General features: G+C 51.6%; 10 protein-coding genes across 11 annotated transcripts; 6 read left to right on the top strand and 4 right to left on the bottom strand.

Annotated features, from left to right (window-relative positions):
• Positions 1-832: 832 nt before the first annotated feature.
• On the top strand, positions 833-1,258 carry HMPREF1120_05038 (uncharacterized protein; the record flags this gene model as incomplete). Its single annotated transcript, XM_009159195.1, has 2 exons — positions 833-880; positions 932-1,258. The coding sequence occupies 2 exons, from the start codon at positions 833-835 to the stop codon at positions 1,256-1,258; spliced, it is 375 nt and encodes a 124-aa protein (XP_009157443.1).
• A 222-nt stretch (positions 1,259-1,480) lies between these two features.
• HMPREF1120_05037 (uncharacterized protein) lies at positions 1,481-3,646 on the top strand (the record flags this gene model as incomplete). Its single annotated transcript, XM_009159194.1, has 1 exon — positions 1,481-3,646. The coding sequence occupies one exon, from the start codon at positions 1,481-1,483 to the stop codon at positions 3,644-3,646; it is 2,166 nt and encodes a 721-aa protein (XP_009157442.1).
• An 837-nt stretch (positions 3,647-4,483) lies between these two features.
• On the top strand, positions 4,484-6,644 carry HMPREF1120_05036 (protein transporter SEC61 subunit alpha). The gene is made up of 4 exons (XM_009159193.1): positions 4,484-4,769; positions 4,830-4,930; positions 4,995-5,162; positions 5,219-6,644. Exons 1-4 carry the CDS (start codon positions 4,760-4,762, stop codon positions 6,368-6,370), a joined length of 1,431 nt encoding a protein of 476 aa, XP_009157441.1. The 5' UTR covers positions 4,484-4,759; the 3' UTR covers positions 6,371-6,644.
• HMPREF1120_05035 (arginine biosynthesis ArgJ, mitochondrial) lies at positions 6,551-9,070 on the bottom strand. Its single transcript, XM_009159192.1, has one exon. The coding sequence runs from the start codon at positions 8,447-8,449 to the stop codon at positions 7,004-7,006; it is 1,446 nt and encodes a 481-aa protein (XP_009157440.1). The 5' UTR covers positions 8,450-9,070; the 3' UTR covers positions 6,551-7,003.
• A 39-nt stretch (positions 9,071-9,109) lies between these two features.
• On the top strand, positions 9,110-11,544 carry HMPREF1120_05034 (origin recognition complex subunit 2). Its single transcript, XM_009159191.1, has one exon. The coding sequence runs from the start codon at positions 9,235-9,237 to the stop codon at positions 11,404-11,406; it is 2,172 nt and encodes a 723-aa protein (XP_009157439.1). The 5' UTR covers positions 9,110-9,234; the 3' UTR covers positions 11,407-11,544.
• On the bottom strand, positions 11,334-16,036 carry HMPREF1120_05032. Of its 2 annotated transcripts, XM_009159189.1 has the most exons (2): positions 15,847-16,036; positions 11,334-15,789 (listed from the first exon to the last, which is right to left on the bottom strand). In XM_009159189.1, exon 2 carries the CDS (start codon positions 12,707-12,709, stop codon positions 11,756-11,758), a length of 954 nt encoding a protein of 317 aa, XP_009157437.1. In that variant the 5' UTR covers positions 12,710-15,789; positions 15,847-16,036; the 3' UTR covers positions 11,334-11,755. The 2 variants fall into 2 exon arrangements, with proteins under 2 accessions (XP_009157437.1, XP_009157436.1); XM_009159188.1 differs by having other exon boundaries at positions 11,334-16,036.
• On the top strand, positions 13,474-15,602 carry HMPREF1120_05033 (uncharacterized protein). Its single transcript, XM_009159190.1, has one exon. It carries the CDS (start codon positions 13,810-13,812, stop codon positions 15,439-15,441), a length of 1,632 nt encoding a protein of 543 aa, XP_009157438.1. The 5' UTR covers positions 13,474-13,809; the 3' UTR covers positions 15,442-15,602.
• A 2,854-nt stretch (positions 16,037-18,890) lies between the features above and the next one.
• On the bottom strand, positions 18,891-21,818 carry HMPREF1120_05031 (2,4-dichlorophenol 6-monooxygenase). The gene is made up of 3 exons (XM_009159187.1): positions 20,301-21,818; positions 19,353-20,243; positions 18,891-19,265 (listed from the first exon to the last, which is right to left on the bottom strand). Exons 1-3 carry the CDS (start codon positions 21,101-21,103, stop codon positions 19,124-19,126), a joined length of 1,836 nt encoding a protein of 611 aa, XP_009157435.1. The 5' UTR covers positions 21,104-21,818; the 3' UTR covers positions 18,891-19,123.
• Positions 21,684-23,398, top strand: HMPREF1120_05030 (uncharacterized protein). Its single transcript, XM_009159186.1, has 2 exons — positions 21,684-22,548; positions 22,633-23,398. Exons 1-2 carry the CDS (start codon positions 22,129-22,131, stop codon positions 22,783-22,785), a joined length of 573 nt encoding a protein of 190 aa, XP_009157434.1. The 5' UTR covers positions 21,684-22,128; the 3' UTR covers positions 22,786-23,398.
• HMPREF1120_05029 (uncharacterized protein) lies at positions 22,828-26,121 on the bottom strand. The gene is made up of 2 exons (XM_009159185.1): positions 25,827-26,121; positions 22,828-25,728 (listed from the first exon to the last, which is right to left on the bottom strand). Exons 1-2 carry the CDS (start codon positions 25,958-25,960, stop codon positions 23,616-23,618), a joined length of 2,247 nt encoding a protein of 748 aa, XP_009157433.1. The 5' UTR covers positions 25,961-26,121; the 3' UTR covers positions 22,828-23,615.
• Between the last annotated feature and the right edge of the window lie 171 nt (positions 26,122-26,292).

Below are 26,292 nucleotides of genomic sequence, written 5' to 3'. Positions count from 1 at the left end.
AGAGCCGGATAGGATCTCATCGTGCTGGTTCACGTCGCTGGTAACTGACCGCAACGTCTTACGCTGCTCTTGGCTTCCATCGCTCGAGGCGGATTGCTCAGGACTATTGTGTCCCTCTCGCTTCGTTCATCTCATCCACGCTCGTCCTTTCGAACAGTCGACTGCTGTGTCAGCATACTGAGCAAAAATATCCAACTTAACTTGACGACGGTGGACCACCGTGGTACTGTATCATGGGGTGATGGAGTATCCGCAGCAGCCTGGTCAAGACCGGTCCGTTGCGGAGCATAATCCCCATGGATGCTGATGATGGACCATCCCCCCTGTGCTGTATCTCCAGCACTGGGCTCTATCTGGTTCTCGTGCTTGGTCTTTTCCTCCGGAGCCGTAGGATAAAGACTCTCTTCACTGTCCTGCTGCCTCCAAAGATGATCGACGCCGCATCTGCCTTCTGCGTGCAACGGGCCCTCCTAGTACAACTCATCCTGTCAAAAGTGAAGATGCGGACTGCTAACTGTATGGCACCGACCGTGAATACCAGTCGCCTTGTCTTATCGAGCTCTAAACGGGGATTATGGTGACTGTGAAGTTGAGCACGCCTTGGCGAAACTGCCCTGACAACCAAGATGTGAATGCCAGCGTTCAGGCAGTGGTAGCCAAGGCTCGCGTTGAGGCAGAGGAAGTGAATGTCGCTGTTGATATATACATACTAATCTGCGGGTTGTCTCTCATTCTCCCGTCATCTCCAACTTCAAGAATCCCCTGCTGGGACCAGGAGGAACAGTCCACTTCCAACTGCACCTTACAACGCGCTTTGATAACAAATTTGAATATGGGCTTCAAGACTTTCCTCAACAAGTTGGTCAAGGGCCAGGACGAGGTAAGACACGATTGCAATCACCATAGCACCTAGTTCTAACAGATAGCTCAGCTCAAGATCCCGCATACTACTAGCCATGATGTTGGCATCACGGACTCTCAGCACGCAGACTCTGCTGACAGGCGCTACCCTATCCCCCTGAGAATGCATTTTATCACAAAGGGAGCGACTGCCACATGCAAGCTCACCACAGAGCTAGCCGCGGGGACGACGTTGACTGCGTCGGCACCCATCGAGACATCGCAGCTTTGCCGACAGCTGTGGGAGGCGGCCCTCTTTCAACTAGGTGGTCAAGATCGGCCGTTGTCGGCCAGGCGGGCTTTGCAAACAATAAGAGCAAGATCCTCAAGTTTCGATAGCATTCCTGTGGCACCGTGAGAGCCAGACAAACTCGAATCGACTTGCCAACAACAAGAAAGCATACTTACAAAATCCTCCGGACCAGCGGACGCTGGACGACTGTTGGGATCAACTGAAAATGATGGTGCAAGATTGACCGTGGACGTTGCAGTCGCAGAAGGTTCAATTCCAAGCGAGTCCTTCACCAGTGCTTGCGAGCAGCAGCGCAGACGGGACTGGGTTGCCACAGTTAATAAAAGAATGGTATGGCCCTCAGAAGCCGCTTGCATCATCCTTAATAAGGATAGGGGTTCGGACGCGCTTTTGCTCGAACAGCCACCACAGAGTCATACTATTCCAACTCTCGGGCTAGACGTTGTGGCGGAACACTCTGAGAGAACCCCCACTACCGCCGAAACCCCGTCTTCAGTGAAGGCCTCGGACTTTGACGGAAGCTTCAGCACATTAACGCCTTTCACATCTGCTGAAGTGCCGAAATTTCGGGAAACTCCACAACAATTCTTCGATATTGTCCACTCCTCTGAAGTCGAACGCAGCAATGGAGCAGTCTCACCGAAGCTATCAGATTCTCCCCGTCCCACCTCGCCCGACTGCACCACATCTTCCCGGAGAACATCCAGCTGCCTCGCAGTTGAGAAAAACGTGCAGGATTATGAGCATCTCGCGGAGCCAGAACAGCTTCAAGCCCATTTAAGCTATCAAGAGTTGCTCAGCAAGAGTCTTCGTCTTCAACTGCTCGAGAGGGAAGATGAAGTAGCCACACTGCACAAAGAACTACAGGCGCTGCAGAGGGAGCGTGCTATGTACGAGGCTGAGCAAGATGCAACTGCTGAACAGTTGCAGATCATGCAGAAAGAGCTCATGGAAAAAGGCAGTCAACTCACCGAAGAGAAACAGAGAACGGCAGCGGCTGTTCATCAGTTGCATTTGTGGCGCGACAGTATTCAATCCGGCCCTGAGCAGCTCATTGCCCAGCGTGACCAAGCCCTCCAGGAAGCACGAAATCAATATCGACAAGCCCAGAACTCGTGCGCCACTGCTAATGCCGCTATGACCGAGAGAGAGAACATGGTCCAATATTTGGCACACATGGACGCGGTGGCCACTTCGAATAACAAACTGCACGAGACCGAGGTTATGGAGCTGCGCGCTAGATTGGAACATGCTGCAGAGGCGCTTAACGGGCAACAGCAGCAAGTCAACCACCTTGTTAGCGAAAAAGACGCGGCTGAGGCTCGTGTTCGGGAACTGGAGGTTCGAGTCGAATATCTGGTCGCTGATGTTACAACGAAATGGCTTGAGGATCCTCCTTGGGAGCAGGAACAGGTGAACTCCTACACAGTGAAGCCGGACGAGCTTCGTGACCTTCGTCAAGCCTTCGAAATATCGCAGACAAGACTGGCTGCATCCGCCGACACAAACGAAGAGTTGCACTCAGCGGCTAATAAACGGGAAAAAGAGCTATCCGAACTCCGCGAGAAGAATGAGCTGCTAGCGGACAAAGCAGCCAGACTCTCATCCACTTTCAATATCTGGAAAGACAAGCTGGATAACTGGATGCAGACGATCCCCGGAATTGTCAACATGAGAGAAGACGTGAACGAGATCCCTGGCCTGAAAGAGCTTCTTGAATCTTCTGTCTACCACGAGCAGCGTTTGGCCGCAGAGCTAGAGGGAATGGCCGCCCGAATTTCTGAACTCGAAGGTGCAAATCTAAAGTTGCGGCAATCTCACCGTAAGGAAGTTGAGGCACTGGAAGAACGAGCAAGCAAACTCCAGGAGGACACCGTTCGCCTAGATGCCCTAAACTTCGAGGTCAGCGACAAGCTTGATGAGGAGCAGCGCGAGAGCGGGCAGCTGAGGCAGCGTCTTACGGAAACCGAGGAGGACTTAGAGGCATGGCGAGCACAATGTGAGACGCAGGCCTTCGGGGACAGTGCTACGGTTATTCGTGAGCACCATGAGCAAAATCTCAAGACGGCCTCCGACATCAATTCAGCTCTTCACCACCAACTGGCCCGATACCACACCGCAAAAGAAGTCGCGGAACAGGGGTTAGATGACATGAAAGGCTGGCTCACAGAAGAGCTCGCAGGAGTTTCTGAACTAGGTGCGCAGCGTGACTGGTACCAAGCGCAGGTTGACGCCTTGCGACAACGATTCCAGCACGAGCTGTTGGTTGAGCCTTTGGAGATCGCTTACCGGCCAGCATTCGCGGATCTGTCGTCAGAGGAAAGAGCGGCTATGATAGCTGCGGAAGACAAGGTGATCGGGCGTGTCACCACCATGGCCCCACTTCGCTCATGGGCTGAGCCCAGGGATATCGAGATTCCTGACTTGTGGGCCCAGCTTTTGAGATGGGTGAAGGAAGGAGACGATGTTGATGCCAAAGCACGGGAAACATAGGATAGTCACCGAGCGGCACGGCAGCTCATGTTCCTTTCTTCAGCTGAGAACCTGTTTGCCTGTCAAAATCCTAACATTCAGCGTTCTCAAACCTATCGCACGAGGAGAAAGAGGAGATGTTGTCCAAGCAGGATCACGCCATCGCCCAGATCACAACAATGGCACCACTTCGCTCGTTGGCTGAGCCCAGGGATATTGAAATCCCTGACTTGTGGGCTCAGCTTATGAGATGGGTGAAGGGGGAAGAGCGATCCAAGAGAAATATAGCGTGGCTATCGAGCGATAGGGCAGCCATGGTTTCCATTCTTCAGCCGAGAACCGTTCGCCTGCCACAATCCTACCGGCCAGCCTTCACGGAGTTGTCGTCCAAGGAGAAGGCGACTATGGTGCCTGCGGAGGACTAAACAGAGATCGGCTCAGGATGGGACGGTCTGTATACCTGGCATGAGCTCCTCCAAGTCCGACGACAGACTTACCCCCGCAACATGGGTACCAAGGCATGCAGCTCGTGCCTGAAGCACATACAGCAATCTGATGCAGAAGTCGTGGAGGAAGGTGTAAGATCAGTGTTCGGTGGCAAGTACGGTGCCTCCACAAATTGAGCGTCACGGTCCGCTGTTGTATTTTAGGCCCACCACTCTTTTTGGAGATTATTGCAGTATGTATTAGGAGTCTACAACGTACAAGTTGGAGGCAATGCAGTAAATGACGGCAATAATGATTCTGAGCATGCGTGTGTCTCTGCGATGGTAAGGGGAAAGGGGAACTCAGCCTGGTCAGGGGTCATCGCTTGACCTGCCTAGAACAGAAGCCCGTGTAAAGCGGCGCCACGTCGACCCCTGATCTGGCCCTGAGGGCCGTCATGGCTCTTGGCAGACTGCGCAGTTGTCACAGTGTCCTCACGGGCACCGAAATGCTACGTGCTCCAGACACAAGTCCATAGCTTTCAGGGGACAAGGACACTTCTCTTCCACTGCCAGCTTGTTCTTCTTCATCTGCTTTTTGAGCAGGCCGTTCCCCCCTCTCTTCTCTCCTTCTACCGACCTCCCTGACCACTCTCTCAATCCCAGGGTTATTTGACCTGTTGTCTCGCGGGCAGCCATTGTAGCAACCATGAGTGGTCGTGCGTGAACCCCTCCCTCCCAATGTTTGCCAGGGTCCCAAAATGCTAACGAACACAAAGTCCGTTTCCTCGATCTCATCAAACCCTTTACGCCCCTCCTGCCGGAGGTGGCAGCACCTGAGTCCAAGGTTCCATTTAACCAGAAGTTGATGTGGACAGGAGTAAGCCAACACACGAGCGCACGAGACGCGCGCGACTGGAGCACACGACTGACCACCTTGATAGTGCACACTACTCATCTTTTTGGTCATGAGCCAGATGCCTCTGTATGGCATCGTCTCGTCTGACACGTCCGATCCGATCTACTGGCTGCGTATGATGTTGGCCAGTAACAGGGGCACGTTGATGGAGTTGGGAACAACGCCCATTATCTCTTCGGGAATGGTTTTCCAGGTACGGCGGGACAACATCCATATCGACGCGTTTGGAAGCTGATGGGATCGTTCTAGCTTCTGGCCGGTACTCACCTTATCGATGTCAACCTTGACCTCAAGTCTGATCGCGAACTATACCAAACTGCGCAAAAGCTGTTTGCCATCATTCTTTCTTTCGGCCAAGCCTGCGTTTTCGTCCTCACTGGTCTCTACGGCCAGCCAAGCGACCTTGGTGCCGGTATCTGTCTGCTTCTGATTGTCCAGCTGGTCATTGCTGGTCTGGTGGTTATCCTGCTCGATGAGTTGCTGCAAAAGGGCTATGGGTTGGGATCTGGTATCTCTCTCTTCATCGCTACAAATATCTGCGAGTCCATCATCTGGAAGGCATTCTCCCCGACGACGATCGATACTGGGCGTGGCAAGGAGTTTGAGGGTGCAGTCATTGCGCTCTTCCACCTCCTCGTCACTTGGCCAGACAAGACCCGTGCCCTGCAAGAAGCCTTCTACCGACAACACTTGCCCAACATCATGAACCTGCTCGCGACTTTGGCAGTCTTCGCCGCAGTCATCTACCTGCAAGGCTTCCGCGTCGAGATTCCGGTCAAGTCCTCCCGTCAACGTGGCATGCGCGGCTCTTACCCCGTGCGCCTCTTCTACACCTCGAACATGCCCATCATGCTGCAATCCGCTCTTGCGTCCAACATCTTCATGATCAGTCAGATGCTTTACACTCGATTTTCGGACAATCTTCTGGTCAAGATGCTTGGAACATGGGAACCAAGAGAAGGATCGTCTCAGCTTTATGCATCTGGTGGCATTGCTTACTACATGTCACCCCCACTCAGCTTCCGCGACGCGCTTGTCGACCCCATCCATACGGTCATCTACATTACCTTCATTATTGTGACATGCGCCGTCTTTTCCAAGACCTGGATCGAGGTGTCCGGTTCTGCCCCACGGGACGTTGCGAAACAACTCAAGGAACAGGGTCTTGTCATGGCTGGTCATCGTGAGCAGAGCATGTACAAGGAGTTGAAGCGGGTCATTCCTACTGCTGCGGCTTTTGGTGGTGCCTGTATTGGAGCTCTCTCTGTTGCCAGTGATATGCTTGGAGCACTTGGAAGTGGTACTGGTATCTTGTTGGCCGTCACCATCATCTACGGCTACTTTGAAATCGCTGCCAAAGAGGGCGATTTTGGCGGTAACCTCAAGGGTTTAATTGCTTGAGCTTGAGCCTGAGATGGTGAATAAGGGGCAATATAGAGCAATAACCTTATTGATGACAGGAGGGCTATGTCATTGAACTAAAAAAGTGTGCCGTTTTTCTGCATAGCATGGGGGAGTGTCGCCCTTTTGGTGTGGAGTGACACAGATATGAAGGTGATTGAATAACTTTGTGTACAGTAGCTATGTTGTTGGGTACTTACTGTACTGCACTGTACTTTTAACGGGCAGGCGAGGACCCAAATAGCAGGAGCAGAAATTCAAGAAGTCAAGTCCATCTGTCGTTCATTGCTTGCTCAACTTGAAAAGGTGAATAGGCGTATGTCTAGACGTGAGGATGTGCTTTGGTCCTCACACTGCAACTCTGTTACCATCTCGTCAAGTCGTAGTCTATGTACTCACTGGGCTTACAGAGGACAACCACATAAGAAAACCAAACGGCTCTTTTTCGTCCCTATGGTTCATCTCCTCAGAATCACGCTCGACAGGATTTCTCTTCCCAGCCGAAGCCAGCGCACACTACCTTTGTAGTATCGGGTCAGCAGTATGGAGCACTAGGATGTATGAGAGAGTTAAGACGTAGACTATATCAACCATACAAATCTGTTTTGTTCTTCTCTGGGTTTCTATATATTCTTAAGTTCTATAATCCCCATTAATAGTCACATACTCATGACTAAAATCGCAAAACCAATACTTGGCCTCCTCCTCACCCGTACCCAGATCGACTTCGATCACAAGATCCTCGTCCTCCAACAAGCGCGCGGCACGCGCCTCGTCAACTTGTTCCGGTTCGCCATTAACGAGCAACTTCAAGACTCCTTCGGATTTTGCTTTGCTGTTTTCCGCAGGCACGAAGCTGACGTTCGTTTTGGACGGAATCACGGCGCCAGGAGTCAGATCGGGCGTATACCCGATTGCACAGAGGATGCGGCCCCAGTTGGCGTCTTTGCCGTACAGGGCGGTCTTGACGAGTGGAGAACGTGCGATGGTCGAGGCGATGGCGCGCGCGTCGGCATGCGTCGGGGCGTGGCGCACGGCCACTTCGACGAATTTGGTCGCGCCTTCGCCGTCGCGCACGACGAGTTGCGCGAGTTTCTGCGAGAAGGTCGTGAGGATGTGGGACATGGCGAGGTAGTCTTCAGATGAATCTGAGGAGATGGGTGTGATGGCCTCGGCTTTCGCCTCGGCCGCTGCCGCTCCATTGGCCAAAATCGCCACGGTGTCGTTGGTCGACGTGTCGCCGTCAACAGATATACAGTTGAACGACTGGTTGACGGCGGTGGTGAGTAGCGATTTCAGTGCTTTGGCGTCAATGGGCGCGTCGGTGCACATGATTCCTAGCAAAGTGGCCATGTTTGGATGGATCATGCCGGCGCCCTTGGTCATTCCTGCAAGTCGGTATTCGATCCCTTTGTGTCGTGGGGATGGAAGAGTGAAAGTGGTGGACAGGAGTTTGGGAAACGTGTCGGTCGTGCAAATGGCTTTGGCGGCGGTCAGCCATGCGGTGTGGGAATTGTCGAGGTTGGCGTAGGCAGTTGGGATTTTGGACAGGATCTTGGAGATTGGGAGGCGTTGGCCGATCACGCCAGTCGACATGACGAGGCTGTTGGGGACTTGGCCCGCGGACGAGGTAGTGGCATTTGTTTGCTGTGAGGAGTGCTTTTGTATTTCCGCCGTCGCTGTCTCGGCCATGGCTTTGGCGTCTTCAAGGCCCCCAGCTCCAGTGACGGCGTTGGCGCAACCCGAGTTGACGATGATGGCTCGAACGTCTTTGCCCTCTCGCTTTTCAAGGACAGCTCGGCTTACTTGCACAGGCGCCGCTTGGAACTTGTTGGTCGTGAACACGGCAGCCCCGACGGCAGGTCGGTCCGACACGATGAACGCCAGGTCGGGTTGGGTTTTGTTGGCTGGCTTCACGCCCACGTGCGTCCCGCTGACTTTGAATCCTTTTGGATATGTCCCTGAATTAGGGATGTATTTTGTCTTGGATGCCGGGATGGACGAGTCCACGGGCGCAGAGTAGTGCCGGATACAGGTGCGGATGAAGGACCGACTCGGAGCCATGGCGGAAGAAGCCATGGTGGACGATAAGAGACTGATACAGTATATTCCAGAGAAGCGGCTGAGGGTTGCAAATTGTCGACTGAGTCCACTGACCAGTTAGACTGAGACCGAGTCAAGCTTGCTCAGTATCTAGTCTGCTGCGGTGGTGGTGGTTTGGTAGAGAGCAGCCGGGGTCTTGTTCCAAATGCTGTATCGGCGTATGACTCCCACGTCGGCACAGCAGAGGAGTAACCACTTCTTCGCCCGTTCCACTCCAGTATTCCCAAGGCAGGCCTGACACGGGTACTAGACTCTCAGCAGCCGGGTGCGTTCCCTCTCTTGCAAATGTACTGTCTTGTCCCGGGGAAGCTTGTTCGTCTACCGGGGCCGTTATCGTGTGACCACACCACGGAACTGAGCAGTCGTGATAGTTCAGAGTTGTGTCCTGTGAAATCTGAGAGGGCAACAATAGTAGTCGCCTTCAGAGCTCCTCTCTCAAACTGCCCCTGAGCTTGTCGCCGATCTTCCGCTGTTGCTGCTGGAGTTGTAACGGGAATCAGTGAGTCAATGCAATGTCAATGTACAACATGCCTCGCGGGCAGAAAGCTTTGCGGTGAAGTGCGCGACCAATCGGCGGGTCCGATTTGCGGAGAGCCGCAATACGCGTAGATTCGAACTTCGGAGAACAAACCACATCGCAATCGTGTTTACTGGAGTGGATGAAACAAAAGCAACAAAGCAAAACCCCTCGTTCATGGACGACCATGCTACAATCAAGAACAACTGAGTCGCTGTAATCTGGTCTTTTCGGCATTGGCATCATGGCCAAAAGAAAGCAGCCCGATCAAGACCCAGACTCGTCCCTAGAACCGAGCGAAACCCCTTCGAAGCGCCGGCGAACCAGAATCACAGACACAGCACCCGCGAACGGCGTCCACAATGGAGACCATGAACGAGGCCACGATGATGTTGATGATATCACAATGGCGGATGAGTCTACGCCCAAGAAGCCGAGAACTCCCTCCAAAACCAAAAGAAAATCCGCCGCAGAAGCATTACTAGATGAAGAAGAGCAGGGACTCGGAGACGAAGGCAGTCCGACTCCCAAAGCGAATGGCACTGGTCGGACACTGTTTTCGACACCACGAAGAGGCAGAGGCAGACCCCGCAAAGATGGCCTCCCTTCACAAACGCCCACCAAGCCTACAACGCCTTCCAAGGCCAAGGCATCAGCATCAGATCGCTCGGCGAAAAGAAAAAGTGCACGAGCGCTAGTTGAGGCGCAAGAACAAGAGGAAGGTGAAGACGAAGACTGGGATGGGCAGATTGCGCTGGCAAAGAAAATCCTCTCAGCGGGCGATGATGGGGATGAAGCTGAAGCCAGCACTGTGAGAAACAATGATATGCTCGATGAAACCACGGTCGAGCCCGACGACACTACGGCTGCTACGACCACACCGACCAAAACGCCAGGCAAACGTGGGCGGCCCAAGGGCGCCAAAAACAAACGATCCCCAACACCAGAAGGCGACATCGCTCCCGAAGAACGGTATTTCTTCCAGAACCGCGCAGGCCCGCCTCAGATTTCAAGCAACAAATTCAATCCCGTCAAATTACTCAGTCATGACGAGTACTTTGAGCAGATTCAAGCACTCACCCAAAAAGACCGACATGAAAAGGATCGCGAGCAGTTAATGAAGCTGCATGCTCGCTCATTTGCACAGTGGTCCTTTGAACTCGAGCAGGGCTTTAGTTTGTGTTTGTACGGATACGGGAGCAAAAGGGGGCTCACTACGAACTTTGCGGAATGGCTTTACAGACACCTGCAACAGCAACGACAACGGCAAAGGCAAAGGCAAAAATTGCACGCAAATCAACGACAGTCTGGGGAGGCTCTGGAGGAGGATGAAGAGGTTTTGCGTGCCCCGCGCATCATCGTGGTCAATGGATACACGCCAAAGTTGAACGTGCGTGGAATCCTAAACACCATCGCCGCAGCGGTGACTACCAGCGACTCCGAGTTGTATAGCGACGGTGACGGCGGCAGTGGCAGCGGCGATGAAGAAGGAGACAGAGACAGCGGTGAGGAGGATCATGACGACCATCGTCATCGCCAGCAGAGCCAGAGCCGTCAGAAACGGCACCGGCGCCGATTGCGTCTGATAGGCCAACCTCACGAAATGCTCGATACGCTGCTCACGTACCTTGACACCGAGCATTCGTCAAGTACTAGTAGCAGCCACAGGAGCATCGTTGCGGATGAAGACGGCAACAATGGCGGACGTGACCTGGAGATCGTGGTCCTAGTCAACTCGATCGACGCTCCTCCCCTCCGCCGGCTGGGAACACAATCACTCCTTGCCCGCCTCGCCGCACACCCCAGCATTAAATTCACCGCTACAGCAGACACACCGACGTTTGCTACTTTGTGGTCGTCGACCCTCCTCGACCAGTTCCGCTTCGTGTATCACGACTGCACGACCTTTGCTCCATATACCGCCGAGATCAGTGTCGTCGACGAAGTCCACGAACTCTTGGGCCGCAAGCGAATGCGCAGTGGCGGCAAAGAAGGGATCGGGTTCGTGTTGAAATCGCTGCCGGAGAACGCGAGGAATTTGTATCGCTTGTTGATTTGTGAGATTTTGGCGAGTTTAGGCGATGATGGACTTGAAGGAGCAGGCGCCGGCTCCTTCGAAAGGGTGAATGATGATGGTGACGATGATGACGGCCGGTCTGCGAAAAAGCGGTCTCGGTCTCGATCTGCTAAACAACAAGCCGAATCGGAACAATTGGGTGTCGAGTATCGCACCCTTTACCAAAAGGCTTCCGAGGAGTTCATCTGCTCGAGTAGTATGAATTTCCAGTTTTTGCTCAAGGAGTTTCACGATCATCAGATGATTACGAGTCGGAGGGACCAGAGTGGCACAGAGGTCTTGGGCGTGCCATTGGATAAACAGGAAATGGAGGCTGTGTTGGAGGAATTGGTTATTTGAAGCATCGAGATAGATATAAGCAGAGCCATTCCAAAAACGGATCAATACAAACGAAGCTCCGAAAAGGAGTCGTTCAAGATTCTATATAGACACGAATGTGACTGGCCAAACCAAAGGGAACGCCGATCCCTGCTTTCCCAATGCATGCAAGAATGCCCTGTCATGTTCGGCTCTCCATTTTTGTTCCCTTTCACCTCGCCTGGCTTCCTTGTCGGACAGCGTTGCCGCCTTGCTTTTCGTGTGGTACGAATATGGAACCCGATGTCGAACGCTCATGCACTTCCACTGTTCGGCATATTCAATCCCAAAACAAGGCGGAGAAAAACAAACAACAGTTATTTTAAGACGATTACCAGCCTCGGCCGGCCAGCTTCTCGGTCGGAGCCATGGTGCCGCAGTTGATGCCGACCATGGCCTCACCAAGACCCTCGCTGCACTGAGCCAGAACCTTTGCGTCTTGGTAATGAGTGGTGGCCTGTACAATGGCCTTTGCTCGCTTGGCGGCATTGCCAGACTTGAAGATACCACTGCCGACAAAGACGCCGTCACAGCCCAGCTGCATCATCAACGCGGCGTCCGCAGGCGTGGCGATTCCGCCAGCGGCGAAGTTGACCACAGGGAGTCTGCCCAGCTCGGCAGTCTGTTTGAGCAGGACGGGATCGCAGCCAAGCTCTCTGGCATATGCTCTCAAAGCGCCCTCGCCTTCGGCCAAAGCAGCCTGCGCGCGAGCAATGTCCTGCTTCACGGTGCGCATGTGCTTGACGGCCTCGACAACGTCGCCAGTGCCAGCTTCACCCTTTGTTCGGATCATGGCGGCACCCTCGGCGATTCTGCGAAGAGCCTCGCCCAGGTTCCGGCAGCCGCACACAAACGGCACTCGGAAACCGCTCTTTTCCACGTGGAACGTGTCGTCGGCAGGAGTCAAAACCTCGCTTTCGTCAATGTAGTCGATGCCCAAAGCCTCGAGGATCTGGCATTCGACAAAGTGGCCAATCCGGGCCTTGGCCATGACCGGGATGGTCACTGCCGCTTGGATTTCTTTGATCAGGTGAGGATCCGACATGCGGGCAACGCCACCGTCTTTTCTGATGTCCGCAGGCACTCGCTCCAAAGCCATGACAGCGCAGGCGCCGGCCTCTTCAGCGATACGAGCTTGCTCCGCGTTGACCACGTCCATGATCACACCGCCCTTGAGCATCTGTGCCAAACCGGCTTTGACGGCGAACGTGGGGACGGCGGGGGTGCCATTGGTGGCGGAGGAGGAGTTGGTGTTCGACATGTTGCTGTTATCGTTCATAACCATATTGTGGTGAGATGTTTAGGAACAAAAAGCGTGGCGATAGGCCGTAGGTTGCGTGAAAGTCGGCCGCAGGAAATGAGTCGCAAATTGGACGACTGTGGGTGGCGAGGATTTTATACGGAGCGATGTTGATTATGCAGAGTCTCGCCTTGTAAGTAGAGTGATTGACTCGTATGCTTTGTTTCGTAGACAGAATACTGATATGTTCAAAAAATCTGAAGGATCGAGCGAGGACGAGTGAAGTAAAGTAAAGTTGAGTCACCACCAGTGAGCCCACCACAATACAACGTACAAAGACTCGGAGCGGGCAGTCAGGGTTTGGTTTGGTGTGGATGGCGAGAGGATGGAGAGTCACTCCGAGGCCAGACCAAAAGAGAACAAGAGGGTCAGATCGTAGACCCTGTCATTGGGCAATTGATTATTAGCCAACGCAAATGACCGCCGGGGGGACCAGACTTCAAGTTTGTTTAGTTGCCGTTGCCGCGCCCTTTCTCTGACAGCAGGAAAAAAAATTGGGTGGGAAAAATGGAACAAAACTTTTTCTCGGTGCCCTCCCCCGCGCCACGCTTCGCTCGCTAACAAAAAGTTGCCCGACGGAGACGGAAAAACGGCCGCCGAGGGAAGAACTGCGATAAGATAAGGTAACAGAGAATGCCGCCGATGCCCAGCGATAGCCGGAGCACGTGCTTGATTACATATAGTGCACGTGACCATATATTTCCGGGAACGGGACTGTGCAGTACCCCCGTCAACCTCACGCTTCCCTTCGTCCCTCGTGTCTCCAACCCCTCGTATGCCCGTCTAATCGTAGGTGATGAAGCAGTATCGGTCACAGCCCATCCATCCTAGGTACAGCTACTGCACGACCCGATAACAGGTTGACGCAATCTGAGACTGGACACGCTGCGGCAGTCCTGCCCCAATGAGAACCCTCCTGGTATCGGGCGGGTAGTTGTGATGGATTGAGTTGCCTCTTACCTGTGTTCCATACCCTGCAATGATCAGTATGTTGAGCTTCTCGATGCGTTGCTTGACTGCCGCCTCGTTGACATCTATTTCGGACGCCCCCTACCACGGTTTGGTGTAGCTGTCCTCAAGCCGGAATGGTGGATCTTCTTACCATGATGGCTTCACTCACTATGAAGCCATCAAGCCAAGTATCGCTCCCTGACCTTCCCGATGATATGTTCCTTCTGGTATTGAGAGATCTGGCCGCATGGGACGTTGTCAGTTGCCAACAAGTGTCCCAATCATGGCGCGCCGCGTTCACCAAGCCCGAATATATCCGCCGGGTTCTGCAACGCTACCCGCGAGCTAGAGAAGTTCGAGAACTGCCAGCATGGGCACTGGAGTTTCGCTCTCCACAAAGCGGCAAGGTAGATTGGCAACGGATCCTCATGACGGTTGCATCACGATACCGCGGCCTTACCAGGGGCACGGCCACAAGGGTTTGTAGATACCCGATGGCCGCGGTGGAACAGTTAGGCGATTGGTTCCCGGTCGGACAATGGGACTACCACGAAAGCCAACCTGGAGGTCGCTTGTATTATGAGACCGCTGCCATGCATCTCAGTAGGATTGGCTCAAAACCCTTTCTCTTCAGGCCTACCTTGTGGTCATACGACGATGGTCTGCTGGTGTACGCGCCTGTTCAAGCTGGTAAGGACCGATACACGGCGTTTCCCCAGATCCTGGCTCTCTTGGACGTTGCGACAGGTGAGAAGTATCCCGTCCCGTTCGACATTCGGGGCAAAATTATTCGCACCCTGCGTCTCAAGGACCGGACGTTGATCGTGGAATGGGCGGAGAAGGATCCCTTCCACAACCTCAATGCAATGGAGCAAGTCAATCGTCATTTTGCGAATTGCTTTGATGTCTGTCCTGGAGAAGAAGGGACATGGACCGTGACATGGCGCTCCGAATGGAAGATGCACTTCCTGGGCTTACCGCCCAATTACCACGACCGTTTCTTTTCCACCCATAACTCCACTCACTACGCGGTGTATTTCTGGCAACCCAATCGAAGCATGTACACCGGTGATGAGGAGATGCCAATCGAGTCGCTCTCGGTCTGGGATATCACGGCTCGCTCATCATACCAACCGTCAGCTGACCCGTCGGGAAAATCGCGGCCGCCGGACCAAGAAGGCCCGCATATTGTCTCGCGATTTTCATTTACGGACATGGATTTCCTCGGTATAAGGCAACACGCGAATGTGGCGCTAATGTCGCTTCATCTCGATTCCGAATCCCTATCACTCACCGTACGAGAAAACGCTGCGGTGGCAGGACAGGGGTATTTCGACCCAGCTGAGAGGTTATGGTGTGCCAAAACGACAACATTTCCCTTCTTAGGCCAGGGTCCTCGATTATATCGGGAATGGGACGGCAATCTTCCTCCATACCGCGGTCATTGTAGTATGGAGACCGCTGATGTCGAGGAAAGTGAACGTTGGTTTCTGCCCGTCATGGACGTGGTCGATGCCGATGCTGGCATCAGACTGAGTTTGGTCGAAACCTGTCTCTCGGGACAGAGCATACTGAACCAGCTGGTTGTAAGGATCAAGACAGGGGGTGCGGGTGAGGAGAGCGAGGGAGGCGCTGCTGAGGCGAAAGTTGTGGCGCTCGAAGGTCGCTTGACTAAAGAAGTAGGCCCGATGGGACGGATTGCTGGTGATGAGAGATGGATAATCGGGCAGAACGAACGGATGGAGCTTGTCGTGTTGAAGTTTTGAACATGTACGTTGTACTTGTGTTTGCTAATTGTGTCACAACTCCGAGTCTGGTGTTGAACTTGGAATTTTGCAAATATCCATAAAATAATCCTAACAGTCAGCCATACCAAGAGATTGCGGTGTTGAAATTTTGAAACATGTACCCGCGTCTGCTAATCCTACGTAGCGAAGCGTTGTAGCTGCAAATCTCGTAGTGTAAATAACTTGGAATCTGGTCTTGACCTTGAAATATTATTTTGGAAATATCAACAAAATAATCGTAACAGTCAAATTGACTAACGGCACCACATCTCGCTATGAGGTGGGTTATAGTCGGGGTTCCCTAACAGAGTCCTGACACGTTTACAACTACATTGCAGTGTCAGCACCATGTCCCGCCCTACATTGTATGTACCTACAACGTACAGCCTGCCAGTGAGTACCTGCAGTGGTACCTAGGTGCAAGTTGTAGGTGTTGTAGTACCTGAGATTGGTCGGCACAAGAATCCAATCATCCAAGCCTAACCGTGCACTCCGTCAGCACTCGTCGGTTGTTCCCCCCACCGAGTGCACCACAGCGATACGATCGTCCACAGCGATACGATCGTTTTTCTGTAAATTCTCTACACTCTTTATTTAACGCGTATATATACCACTAATAATGCCTACTAACGCTCAATTAATAGAGGAGAAGGTCCTTAACGCCTACGACGCGTATAATCGCGGCGATTATCCTAATATAAAGGCCGCCGCCGACGTATTCGCCGCCCCCGTTTAACGCGTACGTAGACGACTACGAGGTATACTAGGCGCTAGTATAAGAGGAGGATATAATAAGAGACTCTCTAACGAGCAGGAGAGGGCTCTCTATACGCTTATAAAGCGCTACGATAAACTCGGCCTATCCCTAAGGCCTCCGATAATTACTTAAATAGCAAACCGGATACTATAACTCGCGTAGGACGCGTACGATAACGACGATAGTTAACCCTATATATCTTACGAATAGACGCGGCGCTTTCTTAATAGATATCCTAAGTTTATAATTAAGAAGCGAAAGCCTATTAACGTTTATCGATAGTCTATAGAAACCGATTACTACGCCTTAATCGTCGAGTACTTTTATCGCTTCTAGACTATTAAAGAGTAATACGCTATTATCGACGACGATATATAGAATATAGACGAGATAGGCTTCTCTATTAGCGTTAGTAGAGCGCACTATATTATTACTTAGCGTTAAAATAAGAATAAGTATCTATATCTTCCTAATCTCGAAAATCGCGAGCATTATACGCTAATTAAGTCTATTAACGCCGTCGGTAACTTTATCGATCTATTCGTTATTCTTAAAGGCGATATAATTAGCGAGCGCTCTATAACCCTAAGTCTACCTAACGGATACGCGTTAGTCTTCTCTAAGTCGGGTTACTTAAACGACGCTATACTACTTAAGTAAATATATTATTTTAATAGAAGAATAAAAGAGCGTATAAAAGGGCGCTATAGGATATTAATAAGCGACGGCTTTAACTCTTATATCGAGTATAGCTTTATTAAATACTACTAGAATAAGAGAATTATACCCTTTTACCTATCGCCGTACTTAATGTACCTTCTATAACCTCTCGACGTCGTAGTGTTTTAACCGTTAAAGTACTATTACGCGGAGTTAATACTAGATAGCGCTATACGATACGAAGATCTTATATTTTAGCGTTATAAGTTCTTAGAGGGTCTTCACTCGATTCGTACGAAGGCGCTTTACTCGTTAATAATTCGCTTATTATTTAAGCCTGAGAAGATAGGGTTAGTATCGTTTAATCCGAAGTAAGTACTCGATAGTCTTACTATCGAGAATAACTCTAACGAGAGCGATAACGACGACGACGACGACGACGGTCTCTAATACGTTAATAGTACGCCGCGGAAGAGTATAAATTAGCTTAATACGTACGCCGATATGATATCGGAGAACGTACGAGACATAGGTATACTAATAGTTACGCTATTTAGTAAGTTTCGCCGCGCCGTAATTAAGCGTATATATATTAGGTAGAAGGCGCTCTACTAACTCGGCGAGACTAAGGCTACTAAACGTACGCGTACGTTGCGAGAGAATCGACGACGTCGACGTATCGATATCTCCTTAATTGGCGTTATATACGTTAAGACGGCACGTCGACGCCTTTAGGCTCGCGACGACGCCGAAACGTTAGACTATTATAAGAGGCGTAAACTAGCGAAGAGACTATAAAAGCGACTCGTCGATATAGCTCTCGATATAGCGTAAGAGGTAGAGCGACGACGACGTACGCCAGAGGTGGCTTAACGACGTTAAGATACACTTAATAGGCTCGATATATAGGCTACTACCTTTATAAGGCTATTATATTAAGAGTTACGCGCCGAGGCAATAACGAGGTCTCTACGGGATGCTATATACTCGCGTATATAAGTTGCTATAGTACTATACTATCGCTATATAATATCGATATATATTCTTAACCGATATTATATCGACGGCAGTTGTTATATATTTAGCACTTTTATATTCTAAGTCGACTACGTACGGCAATATCGAGAGTATATCAACCACGACGTCTCGGATGGCAGGTTTTTGTATTCGATGCGATTATAGTACTAATTTACTAGGCTTAGTCATCGCTTATATTATAAAACCATCGTTGTGGCGGCTGTAAACAGAATATATCCCAACCGCGTGCAGAAAAACGATCGTATCGCTGTGGACGATCGTATCGCTGTGGTGCACTCGGTGGGGGGAACAACCGACGAGTGCTGACGGAGTGCACGGTTAACACAAAACAAGCTCGTGACCCGCAGCGCTAGCGCCAAGTGGGATTAGTGTGCTGCACAAAATTGATCAGTTCAAAGTATTGAACTACAAAATCTCTTTCAACAATCAGCAGCACAGCAGCTGCAACAGCATCAGTGGTTCAGTGGTAGAATTCATGCTTGCCATCGCTTCTCATCCTCGCAGATGACTTGGAGTAGCAATCCTGCATGAGACCCGCGTTCGATTCGCGGCTGATGCATCAATTTCAGAACTCATTTCTTTTTTGTGCTTTTCCAGCATGCCCGGTTTGTTTTTATGGATTGTGTGTGTGGAAGTGACTGAGAACCGCTGTGCTGCCATTTTGTGGTACGGACTTGGAATTGCTGCCTTAATTTTTTGGGGGGTTGATGCTGCGTGACGGACGAGGCTCCATCCTTATAAGATGAGTCAGCTGCATATGGCGAATGAAATCCTACCTACTTACGTGCTGAGTACCATCTACAACGGATCTACAATATTTTACCACCAACATGAAGACAACATGAAGACGACAAAATCTACCGTCTGGGCAGGAACAGTGAGTGATCATCCGTCTTGTCGATCTATAGACTCCTTCCGCGCGACCATGCTCATTGAGCTTTGTGCATTAGGTTCAACTTATCGGTACTACGAAGGAAGGGAATTAATTATTGGTGTTATATCTGGCTCAACATGTAGGCACTGGCATCAAAAATGATTTTTGCGTATCTATTGCTCAGCTCATGATCACTTTCAAGCTGAATTTCCAGTGCAAAGTCTTAAAGGTTTAGCAATTTGAAGCACGGATCAAGGTCGCCTTGTTAGCTGGAAGGCTCCGCCGCACCACCTCATACAGATGCTCGATCACTGCAACTCCATGACCACAAATCAAGGTTTCCCAAGAATGCTCTTCATCACAGTCCTCAATTTCTCTTCGCAGTTATCACTGAGCGCCATGGAGCGCCATCCAACGAACCTGTCAGGTCGTACAAGAACACAGCCATCTTCCTCAACTTCTCTTCTCCGCTCCCTGTGATGAAAACGCACAGTCAGTCAAGTCACGGGCACAGTTTTTGAGGTATTGTTTCAACGTGATGCATGACCAAGGTAGACTTACCAATCCCGATACACATCCACCCATTGCTGGCCCCAGCCTATACTTTCAGCTTTGATCTCCACACCGAGCTCCTGGCCGACTTTTTGTGCAGCATCTCTCCATCTTTCACCACCGATGCCCATGATAAGACAGAACCTGCCATGCCCAGCAAGATCAATGGTCGATGTATGGTTTTTCACAGGCATCGTCTTATTTAGCCAGGCATGTGGTAGCCGGTGACCAGGGTAAGTGCTGACTCTATGATGCAAAATGGGGTCCTCGGGCCATTCCGGCTTGGTGCGGCCGGCCTTGATCTCGTCCTCGACGTAGATCGCATTCGACTCGTACCTCTGGTTCATTTCCACCCCGAGACCATGGAACTCATGGCTGGTAGCTTCGATTGCAGCGTTGACCCTCCTTCTTCGCTCTCTCGCTTCCGGCGTGGCTGATTTTAGACTGTTGAAAATCTCCATTCTCTGTTCGACCGTCTCTTCCATCAATCCCATGGCTTGCCAAACTGGCACGTGGTCGCGGATCCCTTGGTTTGCTCGAGTGATGACGCTGTGCCCGACAGGTTGACGTTCCTTACTAAATGTCTCAAGCAGGGACGGTGCAGCGAGTCCCTGAGAAACGTATTTGATTTTCCACGCCAGGTTGAACGCATCCTGAACACAAGTATTGGATCCAAGCCCGTTGAATGGAGGATGTCTGTGCACCGCGTCGCCGAGACAAAAGATGTTACCGTCGGAGTAATACTCTGCGATGATTTCATTGATGTACCACTTTGATATGTCCAAAATCTCCAGTGGAAGGTCATCTCGACCGACAATTTCTTTGCATCTTTGCGCCCATTGTTCGTGTGTAGGTTCCTTCCACTCGGCGCCCGGTTTGGGAAACAGGATGAACATCCATCTATCGTGCTCGTCGTCAGTGCGGTTATTTGCCAAATCGTAACAAACCTAAACTTACTCATGCCACGGCTTGACCATCCTAATCAAACCACTCCATGCGAAATCGGGATATTCCCTTTCGGGCTGGAAGACCCAGTGCAAATTGCCTTTTCGGGCCTCGACATAGTCGCTCAAATCGACTTTGACAAGCACATTCAAGGCCAACCCCTGGCCGGGCTTTTTCTGCAAAGGTATGTTCAATTGTTTCAGAATCAAGCTTCTGGCGCCGTCACAGCCAAACAGATAGTTTGAGCGAATGAGGTACTCTGTCTGAGTTAAGCCATCTCGGACGCGGCTGAGAATCTTGCCGTCGGTCTCCTTTTTGAAATCGACAATGCTGGTGCGGAATCTCACGTCCCAGCCCTGAGCGGCCGCTCTTTGAACCAGAATCGGCTCAAACACCGTCTGCGGGAGATCGACGTGGTGGCAAGGGCTGGCGCCCTCGTATTCTGCTCGTCGTTTCGGGTCGTTGCCCCATGAGTAGATCCGCGCGTATTCCTCCCCAGTCATGTCGTGACACCATCGCGTGTGGACCATGCAGTCGCCTTCTGTGGCTTGCTCGAGACATGTTTGTTCCAGCCCAATGTCCCGCAGACACTCGAATGCCGCTGCATTGGTGATGTGTGCCCGCGGTGTCTGTGACGTGGTGCTTGCCGCTGAGATCAGGATGCCTGTCATTGAATAGGGCGGATGAGACAAAAAGCACGCCAATGATGCACCTGCTGGTCCTGCCCCGACTATGAGCAGTGGTGTCTCTATCACCTTGGAAGATACCTCGGGCACGCCATTGGTGGCGACACCGAGAGTTTGAGTGTCCGACATAGGATCTGGGAATGAGAATCACTCCCAAAAGACCAGACCAAGGGGACGGAAGACAGCACTGGCGTTGGCGAGCTGGGCATCAAATATGACCCAAATCCAAGAAAGACCACGTACGAACAGCGAAGACCTAACAGTATAAACAGTATGTACATCAATCGTCCTAGCGTTGTTCGATATATATTGTACCTAGGTATATTGCACACCGGGAAAACCCCCTAACTTCCCCAGATGGGTATTCCCCATCGCAAGTGTACTGACAAAGCCTTGACAAACTCAATCCACCCAATCATGAATCTGGAAATTCAAGGTTTTGGGCGCAGATATCGAGGGTCCAGCAATTGCTTCGGAGTCGAGACGCGGATGCTCAAGCAGGACACGAAGTTTGTGCCCACAGCCGGGTCCCGGTGGTACAATAGAGCCTGAGGACGAGATCCGGGTCAGCGTCGCGACGGTGGGGAAGTAGGTGGCCAAAGCCATTTGCCGGCGCCGGAGGTGGTTTGGTTTGGTTTGCGGAACAGCTGTGCGGTGGGGTTGAAGGTCGAGCGGATTCAGGATTGGATTGCTTTCAAAGATTCGCGTAAGCCGACAGACTGACTTCAAGTTTCACGCCGTAGAGGGGATGTGTCTCTACCAACAGCCTTGAGGAGAGAGAATAGCGACGTGATTTGCCTGCCAGTATGCTTCAAGTTTACAATATACATTAACACTGGAGTCGTGGTCGAATCGACGAAGGAGATATATTTTTCCGAGCCGACTCTCTTGGACCGAGGCTGAACGGTGACATCACCCGTGTTCTACCATTACCTTACTGTGCAATGTTGTATACATGCCACCTGCGACTCTTGTTCAACACCCACTGCCAGACGCACCACGAGTAGCTCAATGCTGTGAAGAAACATACAAACACTTCACAAACTCCTTGTTATACTTACCTCAGGGAGCGTTCGGAGTCCAGCTTCAACGAGCCTAAATCTCCCTCCGCTCTCTCCATTCCCCCTCTTGGCCAAACCTCACCAACAGCAACCATGCTCCTTCGCTCCGCGCTCCGCCCGTCCCTCTTCTCGCCGATATCCCAGGCGACCGCCAAATCAATACCCATACGTTCACGATCCATCTTGAACCGTCCTGTCCTAGTCGCATTCGGCCTTTCATTGTCCATCCCCTTCCTCCAACAACCGGGACAAATTACTCGCCTTGACAGCTCCCCTTATGCGCCCCAATCCTCGCCTTTATCTCAGACTGCGGCGTTCAGCAGCACCAGCACAAACTACACTCATTCGCGGGACGCCAAGACACCCCTCACTAAAGATGGCAAGACTCTGAACCCGGCCGCCGTGAAACAGATCAGTCTTGGAGCAATACTCGGACTCGGCGCCGGCGTGTTGGTTTCGGCATTCTCGCGAAGTTTGACGCTGTTGATTGGTCTGGGCATTGTGATTTGGCAGGTAAGACGGACACACGTTGAATGGCGTGGCGCTGCATCTTAGACGTAATCAGCTAACGGGATCGTTTTCGATTGTGTTCTTTAGTATGCCGCACGCAAAGGATACAATTTCATTCCTGTCGATCGGCTACAGCGGTACGTCAAGGGTGTCAACTTGCGGAGTGCTGTCAACGACAATCTCGCGTTTAAATTCAGCTTTGGGCTCATGTTTGCCCTGTCTGCGTTTGGCGAGTTCTAGTATACTGCGAGGGTGAGAGGGTGAAGCGAACTGAATTGAATTGCTTTGCTCTTGCTTTGGGGGCGTGTTTGTTCTGAATTAGCTCTGCCGAGTTTATCTGTGCAGAGAAGTACCATCTTTTCTCGTGGGAAGAATGGGGATCAAGCCATGGATGACTCGGTCGCTCGACCGAGCTCGTGTGCCTAGGGCGATGTGGAGATTTAAAACAAGGACCAAAAGCGAGGCAACTCGATCGTCTTCTGGCGGAAATATCACACCTGGTGGTTATTAATGGCGATGATAGCATTTGTCCGGCGATACCTTCTGCCCTGCTTCTCCTCCTCCATTCTCAGCATGTTTACTGCCTTTGGGTAATTTGGATACAGAAGTTCAGTAGGCCCAAAAGCTTGTCCGTTCGATGCAGGGTATGGAGGTAAAGCCCATCAAATGGCTGTCTATCAGGTCGAGGATCCTGCGTTTCAACCGGTACAGGCCGTGCGTATAAGCTTGTTCGAGTTTCAAGACCAGAGTCTGTGACCATGGGCAACGTATGGGAAACTCCCTGGATGCATGCGATATTAATATTGGCCCGAGATACCCATCCACAAAATAGCAAATGGATGTTCTGATCTGGTTCTGTTTTTTGTATCGATGTCTAATTCAACGTGACAGTCAACAGTCATAGGCATGCGCATTATAAGATGTCCTGAGATCACAACGGCTCTCTTCTCTCCTTTCTCGATGATTTCTTCCGAAAGCTCCCCTGGTCAATCTTCCTTGGAGGTACATAGATAAACTCAGATCGGAAAACTGGGATACTGGTAGCCATGCAGTGATGAGGTATTAAGCCCTCAAGCAAGCAACCCAAACAACAACTTTGTCCTCGTCCAATAATCTACAGCAGCAGCTTTTTGGGAGGTTTTCGTGTCCATTGCCTTCGAGTCTGCCTCCACCTGGTTTGGCGCTTTGTTAGTGTTATCGGACAATGCAGCGCCTAGATAGGCCTCGTCGAATTCCGTGACCGTATACAGAGATTTGGTTTTCCCAGCATCATCAGTTTCGAAGATTTGATGCCGGACGGCGTCCTTGACCATCATCGCGGCCGGCGGAGACCACAAATCAGTCCCACCGAGGTCGAGCATGATTTTGCACAAGGTGCGGAGGGTTGAGAACGCCGTGGGCGAAGGCATGCCGTCTGGCAGGTGTGACGGGGCACTAGTGTTTAGCTTGGGTTTTGGCCTATTGCTGCTGTTGCTGTTGCCGTTGCCGTTGCCGCTGGTGGTGGCGCCCCTTCTTTTGCGCTGCAGGGCCTGGGATAACTGGCGGGCAACCTCGTTTGCGATGACCCGATTTAAGTCTGTTATGATGTTGTCGAGACTGACAAGTAACTTCTGGCTCTCGCCTGGGAACGCTTGATGCAGTGATGCGAGTGACATTCGTATCGAGCGGAGCAACGTGACTGCTTGGATGATGTTGATATTGCCATCGGATGGGGGGTTGGAGATTTCACCATCGTTGATGATGGTGGATGCAGTTTGAATCATGTTCTTCTCATAGTCTTCGAGAGCCTCGTGCAGCGACTCCCGCAGTGCCTTGGTATAACTTTCCGGATCCGTTTCACAGAGCTCTCTGACTAGCGCGGCAGCCTGATCTTCTTGATCGTCTTCTTCTTCGGGCTCTTCGATGATATCTCTCCATCGGATCTTGGGAAGCTGGTTGATTTCATCCCGAGTCGCGTTCGCAGACGAGATCCAGGCATCCATTCGTTTCGATGCTTTCGCCAACACCAGGTTGAGGCCGGCATGGCGGTTCTTGACCTGCTTGATGAATCGAGATCCGGATCTGGATACACCGGTATTGCCTAAGTCTGCTTGAACTAGCTCGTCGTCCCAGAGCAACTTGGGCTTGTTTGCCGTAGAGGTGGTGACGCCCTCAACCAACCGTCTCGTTAACTCCGTCAGTTGTAAGCCTTTTGCTTGGCAGATACCTGACAGCCTTTGATTCAGAGACCAGCGTATCTCCTGAATAATGTCCATGCCGGCCGGAGTGGAAAAGTACGAGGGCAATAAAGTGGTATAAAGTTCTTTCCGGAGTTCGAGAACCGCAGTCATGTCTTTCACACTCGAAAGATACCCGTCCATTGCCCCGGACAGCAGATGAGACGCTTCTTGAGACCAGGTCTCCAACGCGGCCTGTGTTGCGTCCGGGGTGGAAACACTTCGCTTGAAGTATGGCACAAAAGTTTTGATCTCTTTAGGCAGTAATGGCCAAGTCCTGTCCAGGTCCAACGTCTCGAGGTCTTTGAGAGCAGGACCGTCCAAAATAGGCCTTTTCTGAAGCCCGTTCATTGCATCAGTAAGGGGACGACCCGCCACAGACTTGAAAGTCTGGAGTGACGCAAGTTGATATCGAAGAGCCTGACAGATGATGGTGCGGTCGGCTGATTGACTCAGCCATCGCCGGAGCTTGTCAAGCCTCAGCTGGCGACAGTGGCTAAGCGCGTCTTCCGCCGAGACACTGGTCACTAAGCAATAGGAGCATAGAGCCTCGACAAGATCTGAACGTGAGGAGACGGGGTTCACCAGTTTGGAGTCCACTTGTCGAAGCAGTTGTCGTCGTAGCATGGCGATCTTATTTCTCAACAATTCCAGGCTCGATGCCAGGTTCAGCCCTTCTTGCTGATCGCCGAGCGACTTCAACAACAAGCGAGAAATTACAACGAGCTGGGCGCATTGGAGAAGGTCGCGAGTTCGCAAGGCCGTGGCTGAGGTCGTGCAACATCGCTGTAGCAGTCGCATTTGGGCCAATGCCACCTTGTCGGCAGAAGGTGGTCGGGGAGACACATCTTGCTGCGGTGGCCGGCAGTTATGGCTTATGGATGCGAGGTGTTCTTCTGCGACCTTTGCCTTCGCTTGCAGTGACACAATCGCTTCTGCAGTTGCCAGCAGTTCGCGATAACTCCCCCTGTCGGGAGGCGTTAGTTTCTAATGTAGTTTGAACGAGGGCGGTTCCCCTGGACACCCGCGGGACCAAATGTCGTTTTTCATGATGATCTGACTTACCCGACAGTATTTCGCAGCTTCTCTTTGTTCCGCGCTGCACGGGCGCGCAGGTTCTTCTCTATGGCACGTATTTGCGGAACGCGATTCTCTTCAAAGGCCTGCTGCCATGTTGTAATCACGGCGTCTGAAGTCATCTTTGCTGATGGCAGAGTTCCACCGAACACGCGTCAATCCTGACTTTCAACAGCATATGCGAATTTGCTTTTGCTGCTGGCAACGGACTGTTTGTGCCCACAAGACCATATCTACCTAGGTAGGACCTGGATCTGAGTGTTTGTGGTTTCGTCAACGGACGACGAACACACTTGGATGTTTCAATTACGGTAGTTAAGGTCCGCCCTAGACAGCAGCAGCCCTACGTCATAGCCCACGTACTCCGCCGTAAATTTTGTTGTCTCTCAACTACTATTCAGTAGTGGTACCTGAACATCGAGATATCTGAGTGACAGTGTGGTGGCATAAGTAA

The sequence above is a fragment of the Exophiala dermatitidis genome, assembly GCF_000230625.1.
Source record: "Exophiala dermatitidis NIH/UT8656 unplaced genomic scaffold supercont1.4, whole genome shotgun sequence".
Taxonomy (NCBI): domain Eukaryota; kingdom Fungi; phylum Ascomycota; class Eurotiomycetes; order Chaetothyriales; family Herpotrichiellaceae; genus Exophiala; species Exophiala dermatitidis.
Note: the sequence above shows the minus strand (reverse complement) of the source record. Positions and strands in the feature narration are given on the sequence as shown.

Excerpts from the sequence above, each read along its gene's own strand:
- HMPREF1120_05033 (XM_009159190.1), top strand. The coding sequence starts at position 13,810 with ATGGTGGATCTTCTTACCATGATGGCTTCACTCACTATGAAGCCATCA.
- HMPREF1120_05029 (XM_009159185.1), bottom strand. The coding sequence starts at position 25,960 with ATGACTTCAGACGCCGTGATTACAACATGGCAGCAGGCCTTTGAAGAG. Across the intron at positions 25,729-25,826 it reads AAGCTGCGAAATACTGTCGG|GGGGAGTTATCGCGAACTGC; the intron begins GTAAGTCAGATC and ends GCCTCCCGACAG.
- HMPREF1120_05030 (XM_009159186.1), top strand. The coding sequence starts at position 22,129 with ATGCTCCTTCGCTCCGCGCTCCGCCCGTCCCTCTTCTCGCCGATATCC. Across the intron at positions 22,549-22,632 it reads TGGGCATTGTGATTTGGCAG|TATGCCGCACGCAAAGGATA; the intron begins GTAAGACGGACA and ends TGTGTTCTTTAG.
- HMPREF1120_05031 (XM_009159187.1), bottom strand. The coding sequence starts at position 21,103 with ATGTCGGACACTCAAACTCTCGGTGTCGCCACCAATGGCGTGCCCGAG. Across the intron at positions 20,244-20,300 it reads ATGGTCAAGCCGTGGCATGA|ATGGATGTTCATCCTGTTTC; the intron begins GTAAGTTTAGGT and ends CGAGCACGATAG. Across the intron at positions 19,266-19,352 it reads GTGGATGTGTATCGGGATTG|GGAGCGGAGAAGAGAAGTTG; the intron begins GTAAGTCTACCT and ends TTTTCATCACAG.
- HMPREF1120_05034 (XM_009159191.1), top strand. The coding sequence starts at position 9,235 with ATGGCCAAAAGAAAGCAGCCCGATCAAGACCCAGACTCGTCCCTAGAA.
- HMPREF1120_05032 (XM_009159188.1), bottom strand. The coding sequence starts at position 12,709 with ATGGTTATGAACGATAACAGCAACATGTCGAACACCAACTCCTCCTCC.
- HMPREF1120_05035 (XM_009159192.1), bottom strand. The coding sequence starts at position 8,449 with ATGGCTTCTTCCGCCATGGCTCCGAGTCGGTCCTTCATCCGCACCTGT.
- HMPREF1120_05036 (XM_009159193.1), top strand. Across the intron at positions 4,931-4,994 it reads AGAAGTTGATGTGGACAGGA|TGCACACTACTCATCTTTTT; the intron begins GTAAGCCAACAC and ends CCACCTTGATAG. Across the intron at positions 5,163-5,218 it reads CTTCGGGAATGGTTTTCCAG|CTTCTGGCCGGTACTCACCT; the intron begins GTACGGCGGGAC and ends GGATCGTTCTAG.